Source organism: Callorhinchus milii, unplaced genomic scaffold (genome assembly GCF_018977255.1).
Source record: "Callorhinchus milii isolate IMCB2004 unplaced genomic scaffold, IMCB_Cmil_1.0 Scaffold9, whole genome shotgun sequence".
In the NCBI taxonomy this organism is placed as follows: domain Eukaryota; kingdom Metazoa; phylum Chordata; class Chondrichthyes; order Chimaeriformes; family Callorhinchidae; genus Callorhinchus; species Callorhinchus milii.
Window position 1 is genome coordinate 16957598 of NW_024704750.1, and position 12274 is coordinate 16969871.

General features: G+C 45.6%; 1 protein-coding gene across 6 annotated transcripts in view; it reads left to right on the plus strand.

Moving 5' to 3' along the window:
* The window catches only part of sipa1l1 (signal-induced proliferation-associated 1 like 1), a 163803-nt gene that overhangs the window by 100111 nt on the left and 51418 nt on the right, over nt 1-12274 (plus strand). For all 6 annotated transcript variants that reach the window (XM_007893254.2, XM_042337969.1, XM_007893253.2 and 3 more), the window contains one exon: nt 1286-3122. In XM_007893254.2, the coding sequence (XP_007891445.2) occupies nt 1604-3122 (1519 nt within the window). In that variant the 5' untranslated portion in view covers nt 1286-1603. The remainder of the gene's footprint in view (nt 1-1285; nt 3123-12274) is intronic.

A 12274-nucleotide genomic window follows, 5' to 3' on the forward strand; every position in this document is an offset into this window, starting at 1 on the left:
TCATCTCGTTAATGTGCGCTGATTGAAAGCATGCTGCAAGTTGAGACATCAACAGCAAGCAACGGAGAACCTGTAGCTGCTAAAGCTGACGTAAACTTTTCACATACTGTTTGGTGTTTGCCCACTAAAGTGATCTCTTGTGCTTCACAAGTTTCCAATAGTTGCCGAGATTTATCATGTGCTTCTACAGGATCTGCGTCCCAATACAGGGGGAGCTTATAAACACTGAGCACACAGGCCCTGTAAGCGATGTTTTAATTCACTTGATTTGCCGCCTTTTTGATTGTGAAATACGGGGTTGCTTTTAGCTCCGTGCGCAAGTTCTGAGCTTCACACAAGACTTCTGATCACTTTCCAGAGGCACCTGCCGAAAAGAGTGTTTATGTGGGTGTTAGTTGAGGAAATAATTTTTTTCACGCAAAGTGTGGTAGAAGTCTGGAACTCTCTCCCCAAAAGTCTGTGGATCGAGTAACCGTTTTCTACTTGCTGCTAGATGAACAGAGGCGTGTGGAGTAATAAAACTTGCCTAAAATTTTGCCCCGCTAGGAATTGAATCCAGATCCTCTCGTTTGCGGGGCGAGTACTCTAATCCCTTTAAGACTCCAGCTTCAAAATAGTCACAGTCCCAAGTCGGAGGTGTAGATTTGTTGCATGTCGCAGATTTGTTGGCTTGCAGTGAATGTTCTGTACACAATTCTCCACAATGTGTTTGCCATGTACTTCAGACTGTCGGGCAGCCAAAAGGTGAAGGTGTGTGAGTGTGTGAGACTGACCTCATTGGAGTGTGTACGCTAGAGATGGGCCAACAATCCCCAAGAAAAAATTGTCATTCGCTCGTGGCTGTTTGTGGGACATTGCTGCGTGCAAATTGGCTGCTGCGTTCACTTACAAATACGTGGTCTTTGTACATTGCAGTCAAATTATAGCAGTTGGATAATTATATGGAGAGGACAAATTAGCAGGGCTATGGGGAGGAAGCGGGGGAATGGGATCGATTTGGATTGCTCTTTTCAAAGAGCCAGCACAGACACGATGGGCCGAATGGCCTCCTTCTGTGTTGTATAATTCTATGATTCTTTGAAGTCCAGTGAAGCGTTTTGAAACATCTTGATGACATAAGCGTTTATACCAAATACAAGGACTATTATTCAAGTGTGGACATTACATGCTAAAGTGTAACCTCTACATCGCTGTTCATGGCGCATTAAAAGCTGAACTTTCTCTTCTGATTGTCTAAGAGGAAAGTAGACAAGATTTACCAACACACTTTTCGTTTTCTATGCAGGTTTCCCATCGGGGCATGGAACCATTGAATAGCCGGACTCAGTCGTTTATCCCGGTGAAGATGTGATTTGGCTCTTTGTTCAGAGAGGAGCTCTATAACTTGTAAATGGCACAAATATGCACATGTGTGAAAAAGTCTGCCTCAGAGTAACAGAGTACAGTGCATAACGTCTCGCTCTCTGGTTCAGCAACTCATTGCCTCGCTTCGCTCCCTCAACCTTGCCCCGACGGAGCCTGCACCCCGCGATCCCCATTTTACCAAAGGCAGGGAAATGGTCGTCTGTTTAGTGGAGGCTGTCGAGACAATCGAGCGAGGAGTATGACCAGTTTAAAGCGTTCACAGACCGAGAGGGTCGGCAGCACCTCGCTCATGCTCGGACCCGAACTGACCATAGGCGGGCGTTCTGATGACTTTTACGCCCGGCGGTTCAGAGCGCCCAACGGCAGCATGCTGGGGGCTGGCGGCATGGTGCCACCCCGCAGCGAGAGCTCCCATCACCTGGGAGCCATGCCGAGCATGCCCAAAATGGGGGTGCGGGCGAGGATCGCCGACTGGCCTCCCAGAAAGGACGCAGCCAAAGAGTCCTGCAGGACGAGCGACCAGGACTCCACGGGCAGTCCCGACGGCACCGTTCTGTCCATCCACTCGATCAGCCCCAACCACCAGTACAGCCACAGCAACCAGAATTCCCTGGAGTCCGGGGCCTCGAGGAAGATGCTGGGCGGAGACTACCAAAGCAAGTCGAAAGAGATGGAGAACTTGGATTGTCGTTTCCTGTCGCCGGACGGCTACCTGCGGCCGCCGGGAAGCCGCTTACGCCGCATCCGGCAGCGCAGCAACAGCGACATCACCATCAGCGAGCTGGACATGGATGGGGTGGAGGAGTGTGGGGCACTGAGCCACAAGGCGGGCACCACCATCCACCGCGAGTACGGCAGCACCTCCTCCATCGACAACCACGGGATGATGGGGGACAGCTTCTTCGACATACTGAGGGGTTATCGAAACGAAAACGATGACCAGCGAAGCCCAGCCCCCGAGCAGCTGTGTGACCTGCTGAAGGCCGGCCCTAGCCACGGCTACGGCCTGAGCATGGACAGCGCCAGGCACGACTATGTGGACGGCGTGTACTCGCACAGGGACAGCCCCAGGCCACACCACAAGGAGAGGGAGAAACCACTGAAGAGACGCTCCAAGTCGGAGACGGGGGATTCCTCCATCTTCCGCAAACTGCGCAACGCCAAAGGCGAGTGCGAGCTGAGCAAGTCGGCGGACATCGAGGACAGCAAGTCGGAGGACAGCTTGAAGGGCTGGGCTTGCCAGAAGTGCTTCGCTCACTACGACGTGCAGAGCGTGCTGTTCGACTTGAACGAGGCCATGATGAACCGGCACAACGTGATCAAGAGGAGGAACACCACGACCGGGGCCTCCGCGGCAGCCGCTGCCTCGCTGGCCGCCAGCCCCCTAGCCCACTCCGTGAGCTTCAGCTCGCCCTCGGGCAGCACCGAGGACCTGAACTCCAAGGAGAACCTGAACATGGACTACGGGGATGAGAAGAGCAATGAGCTGGTCCTCAGCTGCTCCTACTTCAGGAACGAGATCGGCGGCGAAGGCGAGCGTAAGATTAGCCTGTCCAGGTCCAACTCCGGGTCCTTCAGCGGATTCGAAAACGCTTCCTTCGAATCGTCCTTGAGCTCCCATTGCACCAACGCGGGCGTCGCTGTGTTGGAGGTGCCGAAGGAGAACCTGGCGGTGCATTCCGACAAAGTGAAGAGATACATCGTGGAGCATGTGGACCTCGGCGCCTACTACTATCGGAAATATTTCCATCAAAAAGGTAAGGCTGTTTTCTGGCTCGAGGTGGGGGGTGGGGTGGGGGGGGATTATCGCTATCAATGGCTCCGGTGCAGGAAGGGGGTTACAGATACAGTTGTTTGTGTTGTTGGATTAATTGTTCTGACTTGCACTCTCCACTTTGCAATGGAAGAATCCCTCGGTTTCTCTCTCTCTCTCCCTCCCCCCTCCCCCCCATTTCTCTCCCCCAACAACAACTTTTGCATTTGTCTCTCCACGCAGTGTAGCGTCCCAGGACAGTGGCAGAGCACGACGCCATCGCCTTGGAAGCCAGCTCAGCCCCAAAGAGACTCCGATTAACCCCCTCCCCCACGTTAATCACCAATTAGCCCATTCTATGAATAAAATCTTTGTCAGATAAAACAGCAATAATAAATGTCATAATACTGGGACTTGGTATCGCAACTTATTACATCAAAACGTCAGTGTTTCAAACTGTTGCTTTGACGTCTTGTGACTTTTTATGGAAAGACTTTTATGTAAATAACATCCCACAAAGAAATGACCAGATCATCTGTTTAGTGGTGAATTTAGCTCAGAGAGCGTATCAGCCAGGAGATTCCAACGCTTCAAGATTGCGCCGTGTGATCTTTAATGCCCGCCTGGTGGCTCAAGCGAATCGAACCCGGGTCCCCCCCTCGCTTGAGAGGCGAACGCTCTAACCACTACACTACTGGATTCCACAGTCCGTCAATCGACTAAAATAGGAGCAGAGCATTCGGGAGTTAGCAGAGCTAGGAAGACAATTGGCGAGAGGAGTAAAATAAAGTAAAGATTGCAGTGCCGGGTTTTCAGGGCCAACGATTCAGGAATGTGTCTGCTGCAATTTAATTCAAAGTGGATGTAGGTCTCATTTGTTCTCTCCCTGGGCACAGTACATGCTGCAATCCTCAGTGATACAGACAGATCAACAGTGAAGACCGTGCTTATCATCCGACACTTCCCCATCTCGGGTTTGCATTTTAAGCGGTCCTGTAAGGCATTTTGTGTTAATGACCCATTACGTATTCCCCAGGATTTCAAAATACCCGCATCATAACGACTTAATCAAGGCAATTATCATGGAAATATAATTGAATTATTCATGAGCTAAATTAACTGGATTAAGATTGGAGTGCCAGGTCAACCTTATTAGTCGCGATAGTAATAAAACTGTTCCCCTGACTTTCCTCAGGGGAGCAAAACTCCAGGACAGTTATTGGCTCAGTAATCTGGGAAATGTGTTGTAACAGCTAGGGGTGAGTTTTAGCACATTGCTGGCAATTCCAAACTAAACTGCTTTCCTGCCCCGATTCTGCGTTTTCCTTTTATGATTTGTCTACGTTGTAAAGGCTCATTAAACCCATCACCGCAGTATCTATTCTGTCTCATTTCCAGGTTCACTTCAGTCAGTTGGTGTGCTACAAAAAAACATTGTCAGTTGTTTTCATTGTGCTGGTGTGCTGCATTATTTGCTGTTCCTATATGAAGACCAGTGAAATTTCAACTGCGTGTTTCACAATCCGTGAGGGCGCATATTAAGTGGAGCTGCCCTCAATAGTTGGAGTGAACAGCTGGGAAATGGGAATAATGACAGTGCCCATTGATGGAGGAGAAGGACAAGTCCTAGTCATTCTTTGCTTGTGCACATTCGATGTGGCCTTCGGTGTTCAGACCGCCAGCCATTGAAGTGTATCAGCTGAGCCCGAGTGCTCTGTGGTTTGGATTTCAATGGCTGGTGTGATCTGGCCTCTGGACCATAACCATAGCAGCTGTGAAACCTGAAACCACTGCACAATGTGCTCTACACAACTGCACAAAATGCATGGTCACTCCACTTTACAGTGTACACCTGTGAAGCGCTTTCGGATGTGTTCCAAAGGTGCTGTACCAAATGTAAAGATTCTTATTTTATTCGGAAAGCATGTGTCACATCCTATCTGAAAATGGGGGAAGATGGGGAAGGATTGAAGTGTTCAGAGTCCATGTTCAGGGTGGTGCCTTAAGGTGCCCAAGGTGCCCAGATGCTCTGCCCTGATCGGGAAGATCAGCCGCCACTCTTGAAGTTTGGGTTAAATTTGGTTGGAGCAATGAGGAGACAAAGTAGAGAGAAAGAGAGTGTTCCTCATCATGGTTGCATGATTGACTGACTTCCATCGAAGACTAAAATTTATTTTCCTCCGGAAGGCGCTTAATGCAGACTGACGTCAATTCTCCAAGCGCTTCACAGTATTTTACTCGGAAGTGTAGTGACTGTATTTTGTGGGGAACACAGCAGTCAATTTGTCCACATCACTGCCATGAAGTGAGTGACCAATTTGTTATTTTTTTGGTGGAGGGAGTGTGGGGGATTGTTGGCCAAGGAGAAACTCCTTTCAAATTGTGCCACGGGGTCTTTAACGTCCATCTGAACAGGCCGACAAGGCCTCGGTTTAACATTCCATCTGAAGGACTTAACAACTGTTGTAAGGCATCTGGACATTTTGCAGGTCACACTTTAGGCTAGGTTTGATGACATACTTCAGTCAGTGTCTTATTGTAACATGTTGCATGAGAACAGGGTGATGTTAATGACTTTGGTGCACACGATCTGCCTCTTAACAGCTATTTCCTGAGGTGTGAGCCAAGCTGTGATCAGACATTGTAATTCTCAATGATTCTCAATTTATTCTCATTTTGATCAGCACAGTATCAGCATGGTCCCTAGATTATTAAATTATGTATTTTTAATACAATTTTATTATTCAGCCTTTTGTTCGGTGTGAGAATCACCTTATAACTCAGTTTTACAAGGAAACAATATAAAATTAAATGCTTGTGTTTTTATGAATAACCTATCTCTTTGCCCGCACATGGGGTCACCCCCCCTTCTCCCTCACTTAGCTTTGAATGGTGCGATAAGGCGCTCTTATCAAATGCAGGGATTATTATTATTATGATTATAAATGCAAGTTGTTGTTTGCTTGGATTAGTTTTATTCATGTGTTGAATATTTTTAAAAACTATGTACTGATTTAATCGTACAAGCTCTCGCTGGGAGATGAGGTAAATGTGCAGATAAGCACATAAAACCTCCAATGCTGGAATCTCAGTGGCAAACCTCCACTAACACTTCAGCTGTTCTCAGCAGAGCCAGAGAGCGCCTTATGGAGCAGAGTTGCAGCTTGTCCAACGCAGTATCCCCAGTGGCTGAGATGATGTCTGCTGGCAGATGCAAACCTGTAAAAGTAAAATAAAGAGGACAACGTTGTTATCAGGCCATCATGTGCACTTAAAATATTTAAAGCATTTTGATACAGCACGGTGAAGTCAAGCATGAACAACTATTGAAAGACAGCAGTGAGCTGAGCTGGGTACTGGTTTCTGTCACTGAGAACAACATGAGTTAGCAAAAGCTGCCTCCCAAAGTTCGGTACTTCATTTAATCATAGAATGGAAAAAGTGAAAGGGGAATTGCTCAAAAAACAGGAATAATGAGGTACATCCCATCAGATATGGTGTATTTGAGATAAATCTCTTATCCCACAAAATACAGTCAATCCACGTTCCAATATACACTTGTGAAACTCTTTGAGATGTCTCAGTGACTTGATTGGTGCTATATCAAATGCAAGGATTATTATTGTTGATATTGTATTGTTATTGTAAGTGCTTACTTTCTCTTTGCATGAGAAACCACTGTATAAAACTCAGTAAATAAGGCATTATCGTTGTTGCATCAGTCCTGCATTAAGAGCATCAAAGAAAACATCCGTTTGCAACACGGTTACAATCGCCAGGCACAACATTGAAGCTGGGAACAAAGTTGTGGCACTAGAGAAGCTGGGCTGAAGATGGCCTTCCTGATAACTGGTTCTAGCTGTTGATTTGCTGCTGTATCAAGAAATTTTTCCTATTGCTTTGTCAACCCATGATTCTGGGCTCATTCCAGCTGCCTGAGTTTATGTGAAAGTGTTGTCTGGGTTTACTTTCCCTATCAATCTAACCATTATTCACTTGCATGATATCCTCCCGGAGACATCGCCTTTTGAGGATGATCCCCTATTTACTGAGTTGCGTACAGCGGTTTCTCATGCAAGGAGAAAAGAAGCAATTATAGGATAAGAGGTTTATTTCAACCAAACCACTTCTGATGCACAGTATCTCATTACCCCTATTTTATGGCCAATACTCCTTTTCTCCCTTCCTCCTGTGGTTAAATGAAGTACAATTTAATTTAAACACAACTATTTGTGGGACTGCTATGCACAATTGGCTGCTGTGTTTCGCCCACAAAATACACGGTCTTAAACGACAGCCTACACTTTAGAATATATCCTGTGAAGTGCTTTGAGAAGTCTCGACGACGTGATAAGGCGCTATATCAGTGCAAGGATAATTATTATTATTATTATTACCAAACTTCTTCAGCACTCGGTTACTTGATGACTGAATTATTTCATTGTAATATTTGCCATATTGCCAGGGAATTTCCGTAATAGCGGATTGCCTGGGTAGGAGAAACAAACCAGTTTCCATCCAGCTCCAATCTCATCCATATCTACCTGTGTACTTTGGCTTCTATCCCCAGCTCTGGTGCCCAGCCAGCAGGGCTAAGCAGTTCGAGATACCTTTCAGATATGAGATAATTATCCTTGCATTTGATATACTGCCTTATTACATCTTCGCAACGTCTCAAAGAGTTTCACAGAATATACTGTAACAGAATATACTTTTGTGGGTGAATCGCGCCAGCCAATTGTGTAATGTTGAATGTTTTACCCAGTCAGTTTGCTTTGCGATGTGAGTAATCATTTTTTGTACAAGTTATTTTGTCGTTTCCTTGTGACTCTCTCGCCACCACCTCTTGGCTGCTCTCATACCTATTCGCCCGGGAGGCTGCCTTGCAGTGTCTCCCCAGCTGGTGACTGTGTGAGACTGTTGTTGGCAAACCAGTCTCACTCCTTGCATTTTAGCTTGCTTTTCCATCTCTTCAGCGCAACATTAAAATGCAGTGTAATTCGCTTGGGTGATGGACCTCATTACCAGGCTTCAGACAAACTTGAGAAGGAACTTCCTCTCCTCAGCTTTCCTGTTAGCGCACCTGGAACTAGGACCCATCTGTGTCCCACTTCAAAATCCGGATGACAGCTTCTGTTGGTAGAAACCACTCGAGTCTTCACGCAGCCTCTAAAACAAAGTGAAATCTAGCACAAAGCGAATTTTACTCAGCAGAGATCCATTTAAATTGACCTTCTGTCGTGCTCACTGGCAGCGAGGCGTAGCCTGACTGCTTGCAATCTGGAAAGTGTTAGTTTAGTTAGTTTAGCTCATTGGGAGGCGCTGTCATCTCTGGGTCAGAAACTTGTGGGTTCCAGCCGCACCAGCCATCAACACCTAATCCAGGTTGACACTCCAGCGCCGTACCCACGGCATTAATGCAGGTGTTGAAAGTACCGTATCTTAGACGAGATGTAAAACTAAGACCATGTCTGCCTGCTTTATGGGTGAATTTGAAGGATTAAAGCAGGCCCCTTATTCCTCTCTCACTCTCATTCACCACACAATAGATTAATTGGTCATTTACCATATAGGTATGCGTGGAATGTTGCTGGTGCAGATTAGCTGTTGCATTGCAGTTACTAGGTGCTTTATCACTGCGCCTGGTAATGGAATTTTCCCTGTAGCGAAACGAGTACTATTTTCAGATAACCCCAGTGTGTGAAGCTCTATGAGATGTTCAGGCATAATAAGGCGCTTTATCAAATCCAAGTATTTTCAGTAGTTTACAAAGGAAACACTTGTATGTCTATGTATAGTGTTGGACAAGCAGTCACCATACACAGTATCTGCTTTGTCTACAGTAAACCCTTTTTTTGTCCCACTTTTATATAAATTAGGGAATGAACCTGGCAACCCAGTGTGCGCACAGCAAAGCTCTCCACAAACAACAATGAAGTGAGTGACTAATTTTATGTGAGAGATTATTGGCCAGCAGAAACTTCCTTCTGTTTTTAATAATAATAATCCTAGCATTTGAGACGTCTCAAAAGTGCATCACAGGGTATACTATAAAGTGGAGTCATTGTATTTTGTGGCCGAAATGCAGCAGCCAGTTGCGCTCAGCCATATCCCAGAAACACGGTGACCATTTTTTTTATTTTGGGAGATTCTTGGCCAGGACACCGGGAGAAACTTCCTTCTCATTTCAAATAGAGCCATGGGATCTTTAACAGGCAGACAGTACCTTGGTTTAACGGCTCATCCGAACCACAGATTTTCAATAGAGTCAAGGGATCTTTAATGTCCAGTTGAAAAGGGAGACAAGATCTGGTTTAACAGCTCTGACAGTACGGCTCTCCCCAGCACTGCAATGGAGTATCAGCCTAGACTTTGAATGTCCTGTCCCTATGTGGGGCTTGAACCCACAATCTTCTGACTCCGAGGCAAGGGTGCATGCTACCAACTGAGCCAGGCTGTTGTCTAGTACTTGTGAGGTTGGAGAAAACTCACCCAATGGCTCGGCTGCAGGTTTCCTCCGATGTGGAGTCCTGTAGCTCAGTGGTTAGAGCACTCGCCTTGCAAGCGAGACACCTGGGTTCATTTCCAGGCAGAGCAAAACCTTGGGCAAGTTTCCTTACTCCACACACCTAATAATAATCCCTCCAAAATAAAACAATAATAAATTGGTCATTTTCAATCCACAACTGTTTGTGGGACACTGCTGTGCGCAATTGACTGCCGCAATTCACTTTACAGTCTATTCTGTGAAGCGCTTTGAGACGTTGAGAAGACGTGAAAAGCGCTATATGAAATGCAAGGATTATTATATTATTATTAATGCTGTCTGAGTGGCTGACGTGTTGGCTTCCAGCCTGTGGGTTTTACGGAAGGGAAAGTGACAAATATTGAATAACATTTTTTTTAAATGAAAGAAATCACTGCAGGACCCGGTCATTTCCAATCGCAACAGACTGACATTGCGTTCAACTCCCATCTGTTTGCGTTTCATATTACAGGGTGTGTTTCCCGGGGTAACATTGAGCACGGCTCTGTACCACCGGGGCACTGAGTTTGGTGATTGTGTCCTCCAGTCTCTCGGGATTTCTTTCTTATCCACCGTGAAAGCTGTCAGGATCGCTTTCCTTTTTATGTTATGGCGGTAATCCCCATTATCGGGTGCAGTGATAATGCAATACTTATGAGATTCAAGCAGCGGAATCCTCTTTCTCCAGACTGAGCCAGCCACTAATACGTGCCACCGTTGCTCTATTTGTAAAAGCACTTGCTAATCTCTCACATGCTCCTTCACAGAAATGCATGCAAGGTTTCTTTTCCTAAGCTTTTTCCTTGTTCTTCCTCCTGCCTTGCCGTGACCCAAGCCTTTTATTTGGATTGCTACATGTGTCGTGAAGCTGTCTGCTTCTCACCAAAGTGGTACGTTCTTCATGCGTGAGCCTGGACAAGGAGCACCAATTGGCTCTTTGCCCAGGATGGGCGATGAGGAGATTACGGGGCGCCCGAAATGGATCGTTTCCTCACCAAACGTACAAAATGTCCAGAGGACCATCAGAGTCGGTGTGTTCAAGTCTGAGCGCAAACTAATTTCAGTGAAGAGCGTGAATCAAACCTGGAATATTCACGGTCTGTACAGTGCAGCACTGGCTTCAAGGAATTTTTCATAGAATGCTACAACTTTTGGCCAAAAACAACCATGAACCAACCTACTTTATAAGAGATGCTACAAGAGTGTTTGTTCCTTGTTGCATTTTGGAGAGGTGACTCAGATTGACACTTGTGAATGGAAACAATTAATTCCCAACCGCAGTTGTGCTTGGTTAATGGCAGCTTTGTGTGGAAGGTATATGCCTCGCCATGTTTCTGCTTTTTAGGTGACTTTTAATCATGAGATTTGCTTCACGCTGAGCATTAATCTCTGATGTAGTCAGTGTTAGCAATCGTTGCCAGAATCAGCTTGTAGAGTCTTGACAACAATACTCTGTCATATTTGTCCTGTATAGTGCCTTAAATATAAAAGAAATATCTTGAAAGCACTGGTCTGTCATCTCAATTCTGCTTTATTTTCCTGAATCTAAATGGGAAGTTAAACTCATTCTACTAGAATAAGTGGAATCGGCCCATTCCATAAATAATCGCTTGCCACCTTTTGCCTCTAAATTGTAGGTCAACGAAATTAGTAAGTCACCGTCATTCCTTCAATTCTGTTCTCTCCAAATATATATTAAAAAAGCACTTCTGAATGGGATTGAAAAAGTAAACCCAGAACAATACCTTAGGATGCATCAAGACAGTAGAACAAGAAGACATGGCTTTAGAGTTGCAGAGGGCAATATCAGGCAGACACTCAGGAACTTTTCGTTACTCAACGGGTGTTTAATGACTCGAACAGGTTGCCAGGACTCATTTAAAAAGCAGCTGGAAGCTGCGAGGGGGGGAAGGTTGGATGAGTATTCTGGAGGATAAGATCAGATGGGTCGAAGAGCCTTCCTCATCCAAGCTGATCTTGTGATCTTATTGAAATAGTTCGTGAGAGGGGCCTTCCTGGTTTGCATGGATCATGATCACACCTGGTTATGAATGTCAGTATTCTTTCAATGCACAGTATCTGTAGCCACAGCAGAAATGTCTGGGTGTGAAGACCTCTGAGACTGTCAACTGCCAGATACAGTTACTGGAATTAACCTTTTAGACTTGGCGTCACAAAAGACACTTAATACTGTTAAATTTCTGAAAATGTGTTTCTCATTCACTTGAGGCTTCTTCTGTGCTCTGAAACCGTTCCCACGGTTGCCCTTGCCCCAGGGGATAAAGCAGACATCTTTACCTGTAAATATACTCGATGTCTAAAGGCATGAAACTGAACTCTCTGGACTCTCTTTCTGTCCAGCTCCACCCTGTTCGAGACACTATACTTGAGCTCAACCCCCCTCTGAGCAGTCTAGGTATCTTTTCCATTGTTGGCTTCAAATAGGGAAATGCACTTTGCGAATAAAACTCAATTGGATTGTTGGTTTATTTGTTTAAAACTTGCACTTTGTCTCAGGGCAGTGCTTGTCAAAATGAAATCCATGAATTATCTTATCAGTGAAGGACAAAAGAATAGGTACAAAAGAATCTGAATATCTTATCCTGTAGATTTTTGTTAAAAAAATCAAT